General features: G+C 39.1%; 2 protein-coding genes across 2 annotated transcripts; one reads left to right on the top strand and one right to left on the bottom strand.

Moving 5' to 3' along the window:
• Window positions 1-765: 765 nt before the first annotated feature.
• LOC119077975 lies at window positions 766-2,065 on the top strand. The gene is made up of 4 exons (XM_037185357.1): window positions 766-1,012; window positions 1,298-1,371; window positions 1,439-1,737; window positions 1,823-2,065. Exons 1-4 carry the CDS (start codon window positions 845-847, stop codon window positions 1,915-1,917), a joined length of 636 nt encoding a protein of 211 aa, XP_037041252.1. The 5' UTR covers window positions 766-844; the 3' UTR covers window positions 1,918-2,065.
• A 3,921-nt stretch (window positions 2,066-5,986) lies between these two features.
• Window positions 5,987-18,914, bottom strand: LOC119077974 (TATA-binding protein-associated factor 172). The gene is made up of 12 exons (XM_037185356.1): window positions 18,611-18,914; window positions 12,418-12,503; window positions 12,109-12,350; window positions 10,218-11,986; window positions 9,462-10,129; window positions 9,146-9,392; window positions 8,900-9,091; window positions 8,525-8,839; window positions 8,255-8,468; window positions 6,948-8,190; window positions 6,631-6,877; window positions 5,987-6,503 (listed from the first exon to the last, which is right to left on the bottom strand). Exons 2-12 carry the CDS (start codon window positions 12,426-12,428, stop codon window positions 6,069-6,071), a joined length of 5,583 nt encoding a protein of 1,860 aa, XP_037041251.1. The 5' UTR covers window positions 12,429-12,503; window positions 18,611-18,914; the 3' UTR covers window positions 5,987-6,068.
• Between the last annotated feature and the right edge of the window lie 1,438 nt (window positions 18,915-20,352).

Raw genomic sequence — 20,352 nt, 5'->3', positions numbered from 1 at the left:
GAACTGTACAGATCGCTGATTCGACCAGTTATAGCATATGGATCGGAAGCTTGGTGCATGACACAAAGTGACGAACAGACACTTTTGGTTTTTGAAAGTAGAATTCTTCGATCAATTTTTGGAGGTGTCAATGTGAACGGCAACTGGAGAAGAAGATACAACCATGAGCTGTATCAGCTTTACAAGGAGCCCGATATAGTCAAATTCATCAAAATCAATCGATTAAGATGGCTCGGTCATGTACAAAGAATGAACGAGGAACGTGTACCACTGAAACTGCTAAATACAAATCCCGATGGAAGCCGCAGGCCAGGAAGACCGAGAGCGAGATGGAAAGATGCAATTGAGTCTGATCTGAAAGTACTAGGAGTGAGCGACTGGAGAACGTTGGCGCGGAATAGGTCCGATTGGAGAAGATTGCTGGAAGAGGGCATTAAAAATATTCCTAAAAACTTAAAAGGGGTCATCTATACAAGACCGGAAATAGGTCGTTAACATTCTGTGAGTCTGCGAAAATGGAAAACAATCAAGCTGTTGATTTTTGAACTAAATTGCTAGGTTAATGTATTTCGCACACTAGCGGTTGTAAAGATAAAACCACGGTACGCACCGGTTGAATCGATATCACAAGACGATTATCATCAAAATGTCTTATCTCTCACTCGCTGATTACATCCATGAATTTTAAATTTGAAGCAATTAAAGTCCATATTAAAATGGCAAAGAAAGCGCTGGTATAAAAGCCACTCGCTAGATCTAATTGGATTCAGTACAAAGATTAATTCTGTAGAAAACAAGTGTCCCGAACCAATTTAGGAGAAGAAGGAAATTTAACGAACCGAAAATGAGCAAATTTTATTTACTTGTGATTGTCAGTGCTACCGTTTTGTACGCTTATGTACATGGTCATGGTATGGTGTTGGATCCGGTAAACAGAGCGTCGCGATGGAGATACGACACTAAAGCTAAGGCTGACTACGATGATACACAGGGATGGTGTGGGGGATTTTATGTGAGGACTCTCTTTTGTGACAATTTTGCTTTTTAGAAAAATGTGCTCTGGACTGCTTGGAGAGAAATTTTATTTTTCCAATTTTCCGTTCTGATTTTCTGTTTCGAATCCAGGGATCCATTCGTAGATCTTTCCTCCATATTATTGAACTTGTGCATGCCCCACTCTGAAAATAATTTTTTTCGCTGCCATGAACACCCAAGAATTCTCTAAAGAAACCCTTTACGAAATCGAGAGAATTCTTAGTGAATTAGTGATACTCATAGACGCACCTCTTCGTTACAGACCCAATGGACATTAAATGGTGGACAATGTGGATATTGCGGTGATGACTACAGTAAACCTACCCCAAGAGACCAGTAATACAAATATGATTTCCAATTCAACATATTTCCACTCAATACGTTTAATCATTTGATGATGTAGTGAACACGGTGGCAAATATGGCCAGGGCGTGATTGTCAAATCGTACAAATCAGGCGGAACATTGCCCATATCCGTCCAGATAACAGCAAACCACATGGGGTATTTCTATTATCAAATTTGTAAGATGGACGGTGCCAGAGAATCAAACGAATGTTTTGCGGCCAACCGTTTGAAGCTAGTGAGTGGTGAGGACAAGTACAGCTTGCCAGGGTCCCAAGTAGGATGGTATAATATGACATTACAATTGCCTGCTGGCCTAACTTGCAATCATTGTGTGCTGCAATGGACTTATAATGTCGGTGAGTTGGTGTGTTGTTAAAGTGTTCGACTTGTGATGTTGGCGGGCACGACTAAAGATCGAGTTGTAATTTGAATGTCATATAGGTAACTCGTGGGGAACTTGCGAGGACGGTAGAGGAGCTATGGGCTGTGGGGCACAAGAACATTTCAGAACTTGTTCAGATATCAGCATTAAATAGGAATGCTGTACGCATATAACATGGAACTGTTGTTGTTGTCATTCAGAGATTGTTTTACCACTTTTTTATTCTGAGAACGTTATCTACCTTTTGTTTATGTTTGTCACACACAAATTTTTCCAAATAAAATCTTAAATCTCATGTTTGATGCTTGATTTTTATTAGCGCAGAAGATACCGTCGATCAACAAAAAAAATGCTTTTCTCATAGAGGAGGAAATCTCTTGTCGAAATTTGCTATTGACATCGTTGACGCCCAATATGCAAATTATTTCGTTGCACTTCGTACTTTAGTATCCTTTTTCTTTTATTTTGTCAAAGTAGATTGTGATCATTTTACATGGGTTTGTTTTTTAAATATTTATAACTTGAAAATTTCGTCAAACTTATTGCTTGTTGGGTGGGTACCTAGAATGCTGGCTGCGTTGCCTTGTTGAATAGCCAAAGATAAACGGTTGTATAAGAATTGTTTCGCTCGAATGTCACCAGTTTCTTCAATTAACATTTTGCCAATTGAATCTACGAATAATTTTGTTTCCTTGCACCACGGGCCTAATGTTTCGAATGCTGAACCAGCCAACAGAAAACCTGACGCTTTGAGTTTCGTATAATGACTGTGCTTCTGTTGGCATGCTCGTTCAGCCGCTGAACCTGTAACCTTGCTTGTAAGGTGAAGATATGATGCTGCCAAAGTGTCGACACAGGTAACGTCCCAAATTAATCGTTTCCCTTTGGACCATGGTGCGAGTGTGACGCCATCTGGGCGTTTACCATCATCACGTGAAAGGCCTATCGGTTCCAATGTATTGCCACGACGTGCAGATGTCAAAGACCTATTGAAGATCTGATTGAGGATAACGTGTCTTGGATATGTTCCCTTAGCGTTCGGGCAGCTAAGGCCATGTGTACCAGATTCGTCTACTAACGAATTGCATATGCATTTGTGTGCGGAGTAACAGTTGACACCGAGAGGGAGAGCAACACAAACTTGAAAATCTTGATCGTTCATCGCCGTACCAATGTTGCTAGACGGAATAACGCGTAACCAGCCACCTGACTCTGGTGCTTGTACAGCTTTAAAACGGGCGATATCCTTGACGTTTTCGTAGTTAATTTCTTCCGCAATGATTCTTTCTACATTGATTAAATCCCACTGTTTTTGTATTGACTTGTTTTCCGGAACTTCGCCATGGTTAACTGTATTCCAGTAGTCCAAAGATTCGTTATAATGATGTAATGTAATTTGGTTGTCCATGTTGTGTAATATGCGAGACACCAAACTACGCACTCCATGCAACGAACTAAGAAAAGCTGGAAGGCAGACATCGGATATTTTCCTGATTACTAAGCCACCTTTTGAAATGGGTAACCCCGCCTGGGCCCATTGGATTTCGTCAATTGTGATGTTGATAATTGATTCCAAACATACTTGTACTTCCAAAATGCACACGTTCTCAACATGTAGGTCAATTTCGGGATAAACAAACAGTTCTTTAGTAGACAGTAAGCGGTTTGTGCATTCACTTCTTCAAGTCTTGATGCCAAAAGTTTCAGAGTTTCGAATTTTTTTCCAAAAGCAATCGGATAGCCTTCCTCAAAGATAGGTGCGCCTAATATTTCGAATTCATGTTTTTCGGTTATCCGAATACGAGGAGCAACTTGTTCGAATGCATCAACAATTTTTGGGTCCTTGAAACCAGATACAAAGAAAAGCTCGCACTTATCCGAGTTAATTGTCAATCCCAACTTCCCAGCTTCTTCAATAATCAATTTAAAATCGTCGAGAACGACTTGGTAGTTGTCTCCAATAGAACCATCATCATTGAAATTTCAATGAAATATACTTTAGTATATCTGTATATCAATGGCAACTATCAGTAACACCAAGATCAGGATCAGATCTTAAAAGTGAAATCGCGAATTCTTCGAACAATCGGCTAACCGGATTTTTGAAGAGTACAGTACCGATGGAATCCTTGATTAATTACGAATTCCACGAAGTATATCTAACCTCTATCGGAATTGATCGGAATTGTGTCTATCGGTGGTCTTGCTGGAAATTTTTTTCACTCTGTTTATCTCGGGTAATAAGGTTCCGATCTCCTTCCAAATTTTAGGGGATTGTAGTGCTAGACTAGGCCGATCACTAAATACACAAATACGTCGGACCGTTGACTGTACTGGTACTCCAAACGTTCTTCGAAAGAGTTGATACCACATTTCTACATTGTATGATATTCACTTCGAAATTCAAGCGCGCGCTGTTAATTGACAACTAAACTCTCGCTACGATCAGCTGAAGTACCTGCAATTTTGGAACCACCTGGTTGCTCTAGACCAGATGGGAAGAAGCCTGACGGATTAACTCTAATACCCTAGGCAAAGCACAAATCATTGCTATGGGATTATACGTGCAGAGACACCTTCAACATCGAAACATGCAGGACATGCAGCCAAGAAAGCAGAAGTTGACAAAATCAATCACAATTCCGAAAGAAAATAGGGAGTAAAATTGCCGATGTAACAAACGAAAAGCGCTCAACACCTTACTTAATTCAACGAATAAGTGTAGCTATACAAAAAGGAAATGTTGTTTCGATGTTAGGTACAATACGTGAATCGAAAAACCTCGGCGAAATTTTCGATCTTTAAATTGTAAAATCTTTCATATTCAAATGAATCTGAAATAAAAATCCATTTTGTAACTTTTAGAATTATAAAAAAGTCAGCGTAAGTTTTTACTGTCCTTGAATTTGATCTAAGAGCTAGAAGATTCAATTATTCAAAAATCACGTAAGAATTCCAAAAATTTCATTTCGCGAAGGTAAAATTAAAAAATTGTGGGAATTGTGAAATAGTAAAAGTTTGTACTGCACTCTTTATAGTAGTCTCGCTCAGAAAAATTTCAAAATGTAAGAAAATTTACGCGAAAAGTCTTCTCAGACAAAAATCCACCTCTTATAAATCTATGGCTTTACCACCTTGAACGTCAAAATTTAAAAGTTTAGGTCTTTTATAAAGTCGAATAACTAACCATTACCACACTAAATATAGGGGTATAGATTCTTGAAATTTTTTTATTGATACAGTCAGAGACAATGAAATTTTAGCATGTATTTGCTTCAGCTGTTTTTCAGCTGATCCAGACAAACAATCAAAACTGTTTATATGGTTGAAGCTGCCACGCGTATGAGAGTGTGAAACCGTATGCAGACGTATAAACCGTTTTGATCATTTAAGTGGATCAACAGCTGAAGTGCTGAAGCAAATTCTTGCTGAAATTTCACTGCCTGTAACTGTAAGCGAGTAAAAGAACTGTAAAAGAGTACTAATAGGACTCTTACACTATGCCGTATTTTACACAGTGAAAACTACAAAGACAATCTTGATTGTCTGCCACTAAAATTTTGCACTGTTCAAGAGGTTACTATAAAAAAACTCACTTTTCATCAACTTTTCCATTGAAAAATGCAACTATTTTTGGCCGCTATTTTCGTTGTTTTCACTCGCTTTATCGGTACAAATTTTGCGTGGAATAGCTGAATCTGGGAAAATAGTAAAAAATGTGGAAAATAAAGAAAATTCGGGAAAAGTTTTCTCTAAAATAGTCCCTGCCTCACGGAATGTTCGTTAATTGTACATTAAGTGTTCAACTGATGTGGTCCACTTATGCCATTATAGCTGAACCTCAAACTGATCCATCCTGATTGTATATTTTACAAGTTTTCTGTAAATTTCATGTTCTTCCATTATTTTTCCAAATTATCCTTATTTTTACCAAAAATCCCTAAAATAGTCCTTGGGTCAATTTGAACCTGATTTGGAAGAACATGTTCCCAAAAATAGTCTCAGGAGCAGACACATATAAAATTCGAACTTTGATGCCAGTTAACTTTAATTGATCTTCGCTGTCCACTGACACTATGCTCAAAATCTTATTTAATTTGCATTCGTCGAATGCATCTGGATGAATTATGCGCAGGGTATTGTCTTGAGACTATCATCTCATAGGGCAGAGCCGTGCAGCTTCAAAATCTTCGACTACTCAAAACCGAACGAAAAAAATTGGGTGGAATTCTCAAACGTTTATTTAATGCGAGCGATACAAAAAAAAATTAAAACAGCAAAACAAAACGAAAACAAAACGCCAAATCACTTTAGACCTTGCAAAAACTGCGTCAAATCGTACTCTTCGTCATACTGTTTGTCCTCCCACAATTCCGGCAATTCCGTCAACGCCTGCTTCATCGTAACACTACCGCTGCCAGTGCACTCAATCGAATTGGCCGATTGTGCATTATTATCGGACAAATTGAATAGATCGAACAGTTGATCCGTTCCCATCGTTTCCATGGACGCATTTTCGTCGCTGACCACCGTATTCGCCGTGATTAGTTTGAATTTTTGCAGTCCCATGATTTTCTCCTCCAGCGACTTGCGCGTTATCAAACGGTACACATTGACCACTTTCTTCTGACCGATGCGATGCGCACGGTCCATGGCCTGTAAGTCTTTCATTGGATTCCAATCGTGCTCAACGAATATTACGGTATCGGCTCCCGTGAGATTCAATCCTAGTCCACCGACCTGAAAATTGGGGGAAATTTGTTGAAAATTGAACCGAATTTCGGGGGGCAACAACACAACGTGTCCGGAATGGAAAAACGTTGAGTCGGCAATCCGTACACAGATGTCAGTCGAAATCAAAATTTACCTGAGTTGTTAATAGGAGAACATCAATGCTGGGATCACTATTGAATTTGGTGACGATGTGATGTCTGGACGACGGTGGAACACTACCATCTAGACGTAGATATGACACCGCCGGTAAATGTTTTTTGAGTAAATCATTTTCCACAATATCCAACATTGCCTTCAACTGGCAAAAGATCAACGCTCTGTGCTGATTAACAGTCATGGAATCTTCTTCAGTGCCAATGCCACAGTCCAAAAGGAGTTGCCTGAAGAAAAAATTAAATTAATTTTCATTCGATTGCTCGGAGACATTTCGGATCCGAAAATGGAACTCACTTCAATGCCGGCAATTTGGCTGAATGTTCGATGTCGTCCAACGTTGTGTTCTTCTTTCCCAGTTCTTGTTGGATCTTTTGCAGCTCTGGATGGTGGACGGTGAGCACCAGCTTAGGATGGTTGCAAACATTTTGTAGATATCGCAGCGCCTGGAACACATGCGTCTTCTTTTGTATTTCCGTACCGTCCAGCTTTTCCAAGCAATCTTTGATGTCCGAATTCAAATTGCTTCGGCTAAAGTCTTCGTACAGTCGCTCCTGTAACGGGCTTAGTTCGCACAGAAGATCCTGTGTAATCTTTGGTGGTAGATCGGTCAACACATCCTCTTTGATGCGTCTCAATAGGAATGGTAACACTTGACGGTGCAACGATTCCATCGCTAACGCACCGGCTTCTTGTTCTTTGGCTGAACTTTTTGCATCTCGACTGGCCAGTATCGGTCGACTGAATTTGGAAATGAATTGCTTTTCGGTGCCGAGGAATCCGGGCATTAGAAAATCGAACAGAGACCACAATTCTAGCACACTGTTTTGTATCGGCGTACCAGAGAGTATCAGACGATGATTGGCGACGAGTTGTTTTATTGCCTTCGAACTTTTCGTTTTTCCATTTTTGATAATGTGACCCTCGTCCAAGACAACATAATTCCAGTGGATCGACGTGAAAAATTCAACATCCTTGCGAACAATGTCGTATGAGGCCACCACCAAATTGTGGCTGTCGACCTTGTGTCTCAAACGTTCACGATCAACCGGAAAGCCGATGTAATGCAACGGCTTGAGGAATTCTTGCGGCAAAAATTTATTCACTTCGTACACCCAATGCCCTGTCAGCGTCGGTGGACATATGACCAAGCTGGGCAAGTTTTTCAATTTCTCCACCTGACGCTCGTGATGATCTCCAGCCAAAATGCAAATGGTTTGCAGTGTCTTGCCCAATCCCATGTCGTCGCACAAGATTCCGTGCAATTTGTACTTATTCAGGAACCAGAGCCAATTCACACCGGCCTGTTGATATGATCGTAGCTCAGCGTTGACAAAATGCGGAACTTTGAAATCTGGGATTTTTTTCGGCGAGAACAGATACTCCAAGAACTCCTTGTCTTTGGTCTTTCGTTCCTGTAAATTGCTCGACAAAAGCGACACGTCGTCAACGTTACCATCCAACGGCATCAGTTGAATCAATGTGGCAAAACAATGCGTAGAAATGAGTCGTACCGATTGGTCTGGATCGCTCATCCGTCCTGGACAAAGGGGCAAACGATGGAATTAGAGTTTGATTTTGTCCGAATTGGTTGTCAATGTTACCTAGTAAAGGAACTACAAGCAGCGTGACATACGGAACTATTTTGAATTGGAGTTTGTTCACCACACAACAACACAATTCTGCCGCTCCCTGACGCTGTATTACGTCTTCGATAGTCTGCAGCATTTTGACTCCCGTCTGGATGATCAGATCCATAATCAACGATGAATTGATCAAAGCCAGTGTGGCGAAACATCGTGCAGTCATGTGACGAATCTGGAAGAAGCAAATTTCGTAGAAAATTTCCTCCAAGATCTGTTGACCGAACTTACCGCCTTCTGTGGATGTCGGAGCAAGACAGTTAAATACGGTAGTAACGAAAACAGCCTCCCGTGATGTTCGTCATGGAGATACGGCGCAATGACTTCAATCAGCTGCAAATGTGTGATCAGTTCGTTGCATTTGTCGACGTTCGCAACAGTCGGATGCATGGGATTCACCAGATCCTCATTGACCAATGATTTTAATGCTTCCAATAGGCTTAGAAACACAGGCACTTTGTCCATTAACGCGGCACCGAAATGCAAACAAATCGCTTTGATTGCGAACGTAGCGCCAATGCGTTGGGTTCGACTGTGCCGTTTTGTCTAGAAACAGAGAACATGAGAATTGCGTCGAAATGTTCCGTGTTACTGTATGAATCATACCGGATCTTCTGACTCGGCACAATCGTCAATTGATACATCAATAGTGGGCGGTCGGCCTGGGCCTCTTCCCATTGAGGTACCGTTGGAAGTTTCGCTGGATTTTTGCTGATTTGTTAGCGTTAAGATGCCGTGGTATGGATTAGACGGTGTGGTATTGCTTGGGTTACATTGAGTAAATAATGGCGCGATTGTCTGAAACGAAGGGACATTTTACAAGAATTCTAAACGGTTGGCGGTCAAACTCACAATTTTTGGTGTAAAATCAGTGTCGCTTTTGAGGAGCGTACACAAATTGGTTATTATCTTATTGTTTGGACTAGGATTGCGATGGGCTACCAAATCTAGTAACTTGACGAGGTATTGAGCGGAAAGCTGCTGGAATATTTCGCACTCTTCACGTTTAATTGACTCCATCAGCGGTTTTATGACCGGATTCAGTTTCTCGGGTAGACAGCCCAGGAACACATTAGCACCAGCCAAAACTGCTTGGGTACTGGAATGAAAAGAAGTTTACATCTCGTTACGGATCATCATCAGCATATTGAGCATTAGTTCCACATACCTAACATTCAGAGCGTACTGTTCGAATTGAGTCTGTGCCAGTGAATTCTGCAAACCTCGTCGCCTTTCCTCCAGTATTTCGACGGAACGTGTCTTCAATCCGAATCGTTCCTTCAGATTTTCCGTCAGTGTGGTACTCAACGCCTGTATTTGGTCCAATGACAGAAACTTGCAGTGGTCGAAATTATTCATTTTGACTTTGTGTTGCTTTAGTGTTGCGATGAAATCACGAGATTCTTGGAGCAATCGGGTCAACGAAATTGTGTTCTCGTCGTAGCAAACGTATTCGGTGAGTGCAGCGTTTAATTTGGCTTGTAGTTGTGGCGGACCCGGTACAATGTTCGAATCGGTTTCCGCCCAATAGGCGATCACCATTCCGCTGATCAGTCGCTGCAAAGCCGATCGAGACGACAGGTAACCGAGCAGAATTTTCACGTAGCAATTGACCGGACTTTCCATGTCTTCGGTGTATATGACACCGGGAGCGGGTAACACGAGATACCTGGACAGGTGGCCCAACATTTTCGATGCTTTGGCTCGAGCTCTGGGAATATTTCGTTCACGTACATCGATCGGCGTTGTTTCGATGCCTCCAAGATACATTTTTTGTAGGTGAGTCTTGGATGATGAGCTGCCTGCATCTAGTTCGGGCCATTTGTTTTTGCGTTCCTGTGGGAAGACAATTCGTTGTTCATTTCCGACTAAGGCTCAGCTCTGTGATGCAGTTAAACAGTCAGTGAAATCATAGCAAACTTACCCGGTTGACTGGTCCCTTCGCATAAATCATTGACGATGGATCAAATGGTAGTCTAGCCGGTTGCATGGCAAGGCACATCCACGAAGCAACAAACGGACAGGAGGCATGCAATAAATTGGACAGTTCAGCATTCGTTACCAAGTTATGCCAAACATCTTCAACAATCAACTGTATGTCGTTGATGTGCTCGACGAGAACACGCTGGTATACGTGTCGTAGGGCTTCTTGAAGCAACTCTGCCGGCCAATCTTTGACGCCAAAATTTAACGATAAATTTGCTGAATTAGTTTTGATGACTCCGGGCAAGCTGCTGACTTCAACTTTGACCGAATTGCCATTTTTCTCGGTTTTAGCATTCACAGTGTCAACCGTTATTGGTGGGTCACTTTTCGTTAGAGTCTTTAGCGTTTGGAGTGTTGATCGACGCACCGACGAAGTGGTATGACTTAGAAACGGCCAAAGCCTGGGAATCAGCACCGACATTGGTTCCATTTGTATCCAATTGCTGGCGTTGTTCAAACTCAATATGGCCGACAGAAGGCCCATGAAACTGTTGCACGCTGAAGTTAATTCGTCCTGCTCGAGCAGAAGATCCCACAGCATTTTGACTATGCTCGACACTTGTTCAGCACTTAAGAGCTTTGGAAGCCATGAAGCGATTGGAGTTAAAGTGGTAGCAGCTACAGCGCCAACATCGTCAACACTGTCAAACAACCCCATTAATATGTCGTTTATTGTAATGGGTAAAAATGTCTGCAACAGATCCTCTCGAACAACCAGCATATACTTCAAACCAAGAAGCCCGCCATGGCGCACTTCCCATTCATTTTGTTTGATCAATTTCAGTAATATCGCCACCGTGTGCTTGACATTGTCGGTCGACATTTCCTTCATAACCGTGCCTAGTACTTGTGCACTAGTCTCACGAACGGGAGCCACTACTTGATCCGATATAAAATCACCAAATCGGTCCAATGACAACACACAAAGTAAACGTAACGCAGCATCTTCCAGCCATAGCATGTGATTGTAGTCCATTTCTTCTTTGGTCATAAAATTGCTTTTACCGGCACCGGACGAATGTGATTTCAACAATTCTCTCAATGCCGTCGCAGCGCCATGTCTTGTCTCCCATCGAGGATTAAACAAATCCAAATACAGTCTCGAACAGAACGATTCCAATGGCCAATCTGTCGCATCACCCCAAGATCCGGTGCCATCCGGTACCGGTTCGTTCGAGTGATAAATCACACTGTCACTTCTCGACTCAAGCTTCGGTTTCTTGCGCTCGGATTCCATTTCCGACGATGATCCGTTATTGCTCTGCGTTGAATTACTTCGGCTCAGTGCACCAGATGAGCTGGTAACGATTAAATTCTGTCGTTTCTTTCGACGTGCCCGATTCATTTCACGGCAACTCAGTGCCTGACTAGAACAATCAGTCATTTGTTGAGACGAATCTGCATTGAGTATATCCTGAACCGGCATCAGTCTTACATTCGGATCATAATTCACTTTGCTCGTTCTGATATCATCCAGACACACCAAATCGTTGATGTTAACGCCGGCCTTGTTGAATCCAAGCTTTTCATTTAGTAGAGCCCGTTGACGCAATAAATGTTCTCGATCGTCGAAATCTGTGAACTGATCTTGATCGAATTCACTGCCCTCAGAGCCCATAAGACGTGCACCCTTTTGCAGTACATTGCCCAGTTCAAAGTTGGAAAAAGTGAGGCGACTAGCATCAAAGTTTGTTATGCATTTGGATTCTGAAAGCAATGGCAAGAGAGAAATCTGGTTGAAACGACAACGACCACAGTTCGGTATTACGAGTCATTCAACGGACAATTTTTTTGCACCATCGCTTGAGCCCTCAAAATTCTTTGCTTACCAATCTTAACCGAACACGGTTGCGGATTCCATGAAGGCACATTCGATAGTATAGCGTCGACGGCTTGGGCAGCTGCAATACGTGTCTCCCACGATGAACTATGCAGATAGGTGTGCAGTCGGTTCAACAAGTTGTGTAGTTCATGCGGATGAAGTTTTTGAACCTCTCCAATTTGTTTGGCGGCTGCCCGACGAGTCACGGCTGATGATCCAGACTCAAGTAGAATAAATAAACGATCCAACCTGGAACGAATGAATTTTTTGGTGTTAAACTACCTGATCTAATGAAACTAGAGGCATTTTGGTTTACCTAGACGTCATTGTGTTGAATTTATCGGTTTGAGTAAATTATTGTCAAGCCAAGTGCATATCATTCCGCGACAACATACACGCATACTGAAAGAAATTGAGAAGAATTTCGTTGAATATCCAAGGTCTTTTGATCTATTACGCCTGAAAAAACAGTCATCACCCAACTATGCGAGCTAATTATTGCAGAGACGAATTTTCCTAATCCAAACTTTGTATTCCAAAGAAACTTCTTGCCACATTTTGTCAGCACAAGTGTGAATCTGCTATTCGAACGCTTATATAAACAGTAAATATTTGAGTTCGATAGTCGCACAACGTAGACTCATCTAATTGTTCGCTTTAAATGAATCGAAGTTTGGGCAGAGAAAAAATGGTTCATTGAAAAAGCCACTGACGACGTGTACATTCGGTTTATTTTAACAGATGTGTTCGAGCGAATCATTGATAGTCATAGAAACTATAATGATCAAAGTGAATACGATGAATTTATGTTCTCAACGAAACAAGGTGAGACAAGCGCAAGTGAAATTGTCAATTCGATTCACTGAATTAGGTGAGATCATCCAGACAAGTTATTTTTGATCCACTGTGTGCCTCCCAAATGAACCGACTTTTTTATAAGAAATATAAGTTTAGACCTTGAAAAGTACGAAAAATTACGAAATGACGGACCCATACCTACGATTTTACACTGCAAACCGTCTCAATCAAGTTTTCAATTGCCGAGAAAATGCTGTGCAGTGCGGTTGTTGTAACTTTGACATAATAAATTTTATAAAAAAAATCCAGATGATTGAAACGGCCCTGTCTAATAGGGGTGTCCAAAAAACTAAAGTGCCAAAATGTTTGGGGCACAGGGCAGAAAATCAATCTATATGGTCCCCGCATTTCTCGAAAATTTCAATATGAAAAAAATTGAAAATTTCGAATTTCATGATTTTCGGAAGTTTGACGAAACAGAGCTTATTTACGAAACTAAATGAGAATAATACTTCAAAATAATACACCTTGAAAGTGTTTTAGAAAATAAATTTCATCTTTCGTATTTTTTTAATTTGAAATTTTCGAGAAATGCGACATGGGCACACATTAGGTCTCGTCGATGTCGACTTAGTTTGTACCTTATGACAAATTTGGTTTATTTTGAATGGCCACATGGTAAGCTATCAAGAAATGATAAAACAAGATTGGAACAATTGGCTGGACATCCAGTACAACTCAACAAAGTTCGCCGAGGGTACCCAGTATTAAGTTTTATCTGAAAATTGTCAAACAAATCTGAAATAATTAAACTTTTTTTGCATTATCTTGAAGCCCTCGCTTCTCTGAACATTTCTAAACAATAATTTTTTGAGTGTCGCTCGTCACCAATACGGACTCGCTCTCAGAATATACGCTATGAATCTGATCTTTGACAAGCGCTGCCTGGACAGAGTAGGTGTCGATACATGGGAAAAGTTGAAAAATGTTTTCTCATGATGATATTACACTAATATAAACGAAGATGTCCTAACATCACTCTTCATCATCAGTCCGAAATAATTTTTTTTCTAAAAACCTGGTTTGCAAGTGATTTTGGCTATTTTTCACATACTTCGTCATTGAGCGACCCCTAAATCGATTCGGATCGAGTCGGTCCCATAGACACTTTTTATCAGGGGACCATATAGATTGATTTTCTGCCCTGTGCCCCAAACATTTTGCCACTTTAATTTTTCCATACAATTTTGGACACCCCTACTGTCTAATTAGATATTTACCAACAAAATTGGAATCTTCCTAAAAGTAGCAATGAAGCAACGAGAAGTTTCAACACTTGAATGTCAAAACTGCAAGAGAAAGACCTGCTTTCGGTAATTTTTGTGCATTGTCTTCATCTTCTTGAAATTCTTTTTCGAGGAATTCATCATCATCATCGTCATCTAAGAGTAAGAAGTCTCCTCGAGGGAGCATAGAGAGTCTACAAATTGTGGCCATCGAATTCGGTTTGGAGCGAGCGCCTTGACTTCCGTCCAATCTTTCCCGGCTTTCCTCGCTTCGTCGACGACTGTTCGTTTCGAGGAATTGGGGATGAACATTTCCAAACAGTCTTAAGAAGCTTCACAATAATCCAAGGTGCATCTCTTCTAAAAAAAGCCCTTACTGGGACCTATACCAATCTCTATATTTCTACGAGGTTCGAAAGACACAAAAAAAAGAGTCTATTTCCCAGACCGAACTGTTTCTAAATATCCGAAGGACAAAGGATTTTGAACAAATGAGAGGTGTATCGTGCCCTCAACTACAGCACTTTTTTCCCTTCCTTTTTTTTTCTAAAAATCCGAATGTTACCCAAGGATTAAATGTGTTCCGGTAAAACAAATCGTGCTTCTGTTTTTAAAGAAAAACATTTTTACAAAAATGGATAGAAAACCCACTTCACAGACGATACCTTCAAGAGTCGACGATTTTGGTTATACTCAGAGGGCAAGATTATTCTTCTGAGCTGCACTTAACGAAAGTCAATGCTAGAAATTCTCAATGAAATGTTAAAATTGTCCTCTCATTTCATTATCTACATGCCTTTAAGATTGCAGTTCGTCACATTTCGATGTAATTTTAAAAAGTAAAATGAAGAAACTATTTAGTGCTGATCTTAAACTGCAGAACATAGCTAATTCAAAGTAACTTTAGCGAATCTAATCTGCTACTGACTCTTAACTCACCGACCTTATACGCACTGTAACGCAAATTAATTTCACGAATCTTTTGGTGGTTTATATTATAAACTACGCTAAAAATCCTTACAGGACTTCATTAACAACACAATTTTACACCCACGTCAAGACACAAATGAAGCAAGCCAAACACTGATCGACACAAGAATTTTATGCAAGTATCCACTCTGCTCTATACCATTGTTTGCACTTATATTCCATTGACTCGTCGCATCCAGCTTATGTCACTCTTTATTTATCAAACAGGATGTTATTATCGAATATCGCAGAAAATTGATATAGCAAAACAACGCTGGAAAACTCATTGAAGACAATGGATTCCATTGTGTGGTTGTTTATAAATTCATTCATGTCTCTCTCTCTCTACTCGAAGATGTAAAATAATTTGCAGCAATTGCTACTTAAGATGTGTGTTCTCAATTAAAAGATTACCGATTTTGATTGAGATATAGTTGCACACACGATTGTATTATTTATACGAATTTCGTATTACGAAAGTGTCGTTGCTTAATGTTGCAGATTAAAATTGAATCGTTGCTGATTCGATGTGATTGACATTTCGTTTAATTGTGACCTATTCTGGCTATCTGCATTGTAACAACATTTCCGAAGGAAATTTGTTTTATTAAATGTGCGAATTGCAGATGTAAATTTGATTATATGGGCTCTTGACAATCACTTTGTGTTTTTGATTAAACAAAATCGTCTCCAATTTATGGAATTAGGATGTGCAAGTTAGAGCAAGTTGCAATTTTTATTAAATTTATAATCTTTGTGTCAAGTACTTATGTAGACGATTAAGTTGAGTTTAACTGCAAACGAACTGTGATTCCAACGATATGATTGTCGATTCTAGAAGTGTGCCTCTCTTTCACTTATATTTGGCGAGTTACTTATGCTGAAAACAAACGAGGCATTCAAAACGTGTTTTGGTCCTTGTTTTCATGACGAAATTGTCGCAACTGTCAAATTAAGTTAGAAATTTCTCTATCGAAAATTGCGATTACTGCATTTGTCAATGAAAACTAGGACCAAAACACGTTTTCAATGTCTCGTTTGTTTTCAGCATTAGATCTGCAGATGGTGCTTTTTTATCGTAAGTCAGAACAAGGATGATATTTTAAGGGAATGTAGTATTCAGAACGGTCGTCTCACTGATTTAATTTTTAATTAAGAAGACCCGGCTTTAAAAGTCTAGACAGAGCTCTTTTTAAAATCTGAAGCACAGTTGAATAAGTCATCCCACACATATTTGCAGTGAGTCCGAATTGCGATCATTTCTTATCAGGATTTTGCATATTTTCTTCTTATAACATTAACGGACCTTTCGGACTCTTTCTGTAGAGATTATGGGAGATTTAGAACATATTTTCATTAAATGAACGAGGTTTGTGAGAGACAGGTACCACTGTTAAATAGTGTCTCTCTTACGCACTCCGAAAAAAAATGAAAGTTCAGAATTTTTGTTCAAGTATGAAAGTGTCTTAAGGCACTCGCTACGCATAAACCATCAGGATAAAATTGGAATTAAAAGACAAATTACGTGAGCCAAGTCAATGTCTCGGCCAAAATTGTGTCACTTAATTCTACAATTCTTTGGTATAGATTCTAATTGACAAAAGAACTCGAGAAAGCCGCAACTGAACCGTGTGACCTTTTTCAACTCTGGTGAAAATGAAAAAGTTTTTTGCTCACCGAGAGGGAAAATAGGCAATTCCAACAAGAACGAATTGAAATTTCCTATTTTCTCCCCAACGGTATTTTCATGTGTGCGTGGGAAAATGAAACGAAAAACATCAATTCGATAAAGAATTTTTAGAAAACGAAAACAAATCGTTAGCAGGTCAGAAAACTTCTATCGTCTCCCCACGGAAGATAAAGTAAATTTTTCGCACTGAATTGTCATCAGACAATTGGTGGATAAAAAAGGTTAATCACAAAGCACAAACGAACAAGTTTTCAGCAGGTGAATGGGATTTATGGAAGTAAAGTCAGTTTTTCTTGAGACCGTTAAGTCTTTGGAAAATGTTTGGGAAAATAATATTCTCACCCAGTGTCCATTCTCATCTCATAAAAAACTCATAAAAAAACTTTAAAACCAACCTCAAGTGGGTTGGAAGAGCAATCAAACATTTGCGTACATTTAATAGGCATGTTCGATAATTCATTCGATTGATAAAATATCGGTTATTTCCTTAGAATCAATAATCGATATTTTCGAAAAGCCAATATCAATCAAATGTTTTATCGATAATCGGTATATGTCGACTGATAATCGATAAATATTGACTGATAATTGGTAAATGTCGACTGATAATCTGTAAATTTCGACTAATAATTCGATTATCAGTCGATATTTATCGATTATCGATAAAACATTCGATTTTTATCGATTATCGATAAAACATTCGATTTTTATCGATTATCGATAAAACATTCGATTTTTATCGATTATCGATAAAACATTCGATTTTCATCGATTATCGATAAAACATTCGATTTTCATCGATTATCGATAAAACATTCGATTTTTATCGATTATCGATAAAACATTCGATTTTTATCGATTATCGATAAAACATTCGATTTTATCGATTATTTGGAAATTTTATCATCTATTGATGATATCTTTCACTGAACATGCCTACCACCTAACACGTGTAACGGCTCTACTGTAAACGATTTCAAAATAAAAATAGGTAGCTGCAGTTAAATCGGCTGACACCACTCAGTTCATTTTCAGATAAATAAATAATTTGTTCTACAAACGAAATGCCGCACCGTTTTGATTGCCGCTTTTTATTGGAGCGACAATGACTTTTCGCATTACCTTATCGATGTAAAATGTCCTTAGTACATAGTACACACACCGATAGAGCAATCAATTCAATGTGATAAACGAAGAAATTATTCACTCCACACGCTCCACACAAAAACTAAGCGCAAGAAAAACAGAAGATCAAAAATCTTGAACTGGGTGATAAAATAGAAAGATTAGCAGTGCGAAGTGACGCTAAAGTAGGTAATAAAAAAAAAACCCAAACAACATCTATACCGCAGCGCGCGTATACTCACAATGTCAGATGGAACATCTGTTTATGATGTGTGAGGAAAGGTACTTTTCACAATCGCGAACAATCTCTCTTGCGGTACGTATACACATTCCCGCATAAATCTCGATTTAACATTTAATCGACCAGCGAATTATCATTTTTTTCACGTTTGTGGTTGTGGCCAATGTGGTTAATTAGTTCAATAGACACAATTGAAATTGACAATTGAATTGATAGCCCCGGGTAATATTTTTAACCATACACGTCGCCTCTTTTACGCGAACCTTTTCTCTTCAGATCAAATTAAAAAAAACCTTTTCTAGCCCCCTCGAACTTATCGTATCTGGCTGTTATTCGACCAATTGAAATCGGTAAAGCACCAAATGAAATAGAAATTGAATAAAATTAACTTTGTACGTACGCGAAAGAGGTCAGACGGATTCCATTTTTTTCTCGTCCAACTTTTTTTTGTTCGTTCTTCGATGGTGTTTCTCCGATCAATACAAGATACGCGTCTGCATAAAAAGCCAAAATAATTCAGGTGGCCAATCGACGATTGTTTGGTGCATACGTCGTACGTTGTAGCAAACGGGATGGTTTTAATCGAACACTTGGCTTTTTGCAAACTGGTAAAATATGCACTAAAGATCGATTTTTCACTACTCGTCCAGGGAAATCATGCATTGTTCGGGTGTTGTTTTTATACTGAGACCCATTTTGACTGTTCTCAGCTTTTTCAATGTTCATCGAATGTGTGTCCGTATGTTCATTTGAGCCAGTGTTGCCAGACGTTTTCGTTCGATAAAAATTATTGCAGTTTCGAAATGTCACATTCCTTTCTTTAATATTCTATTGCGTAGACATTCTTGTTCGCTTAAGGATTCTCATTCGATTATTTCTCCTTATATCTTATGTGTGGGGATATAATTTTGATAAATTAAATGTCATTACTGATTAGAGCATACAAAAACTTAAGCATACAAGTCGACATTGGTTTTTACAAGAGTCTCACATAATGGGGGATTGAAGTTTTGACCAATTCGGCGCAGAACGTTATTCTAAGCAAAAAATTGTTGTCTCTAAAATGCAAAAAAAAAATTTAAATAAAATTAATTATGTTTACAAAGTACGACCCAAAATCGACCCAATTTTGTCAGCCGCCTAAAATGTCCAGTCTTGATGAAAATAAGTATTTGTAAGGTGTTCTGCACCAACAACTACATGGGTATCGACAATTCTGATCAAAATAATTTCTAAAAACAGTGTAAAATCAGAAAAATTGCGGGCAGCTGTACGTTTCGAAGTTTAGACGAGCTTATAAAATATCAGTATATTCAGAGACATATCGTAAAACAATTTTTTGTTTAGAATAATGTTTTACGTCGATTAAAAATAACTTGTCAAAACTTCAGTCCCCCATTAAATCTTTGCATGAAAGTTCCTTTATACAGAAACGACTCTCAAAAGGAAAGGAACTTTCAGGCGAAAAAATTTAGACGGTTTGCGCAAATGACGTTTCATTTATAAATCAACTTATAACTTGGGAATTATAAGTTTATTTAAATTATAAGTAACCTCCCAGAACTTCTTGCATGACGATGTGACCTATAATTTCCAACTTATAACTTGACATGTTATGTCATATGCGCAACCTGTCTATTATATGGGAGCAGAGTGCAGAGTGAGTATACGAACACCAGTTAATTATAATTTTCCTTGGGGTACTTGTCATTGCATATTTTCATATACATTTTTGACATATCCTCCAAGTAAAGTTAAAATAACTGATCCAAATTATATAACCGAGAAGACCGAAGACCAGTTAATTATAACTTGCCTTGGGGAACTTGTCAAAAAATTTGCTTCTCTGTCAACATGTTTAGATGCGAGCGAGAGGACCGAAGACCAATTTATTATAGCTTGCCTTGAGGTACGTCTCAAAATATTTATTTCTTTTTCATCTTGCATAACATGAAAATAACTTTTGATACTGTTAGTGCTGCTAGTATTTCCAATCATTACCCACACATTGCAACGTCCATATTGATTACATTTGATCATCAAAATTGTTGAATAGTTCCCTAAATTTTTAGTGATAAATTTTTAATTTAGTAATTTTGAGATAGAGCATGGGAGAACACATAAAATTTGATCGAAAAAACT

This window comes from Bradysia coprophila, unplaced genomic scaffold, assembly GCF_014529535.1.
Source record: "Bradysia coprophila strain Holo2 unplaced genomic scaffold, BU_Bcop_v1 contig_24, whole genome shotgun sequence".
Lineage (NCBI taxonomy): Eukaryota > Metazoa > Arthropoda > Insecta > Diptera > Sciaridae > Bradysia > Bradysia coprophila.
Note: the sequence above shows the minus strand (reverse complement) of the source record. Positions and strands in the feature narration are given on the sequence as shown.

Bases quoted from the DNA above. Each gene is read 5' to 3' on its own strand.
- LOC119077975 (XM_037185357.1), top strand. From the start codon at position 845: ATGAGCAAATTTTATTTACTTGTGATTGTCAGTGCTACCGTTTTGTAC. The intron at 1,372-1,438 runs GTAATACAAATA...TTGATGATGTAG, and splicing joins AAACCTACCCCAAGAGACCA to TGAACACGGTGGCAAATATG. The intron at 1,738-1,822 runs GTGAGTTGGTGT...AATGTCATATAG, and splicing joins GCAATGGACTTATAATGTCG to GTAACTCGTGGGGAACTTGC.
- LOC119077974 (XM_037185356.1), bottom strand. The intron at 11,987-12,108 runs GTAAGCAAAGAA...CATTGCTTTCAG, and splicing joins ACCGTGTTCGGTTAAGATTG to AATCCAAATGCATAACAAAC. The intron at 10,130-10,217 runs GTAAGTTTGCTA...GTCTTCCCACAG, and splicing joins CGAAGGGACCAGTCAACCGG to GAACGCAAAAACAAATGGCC.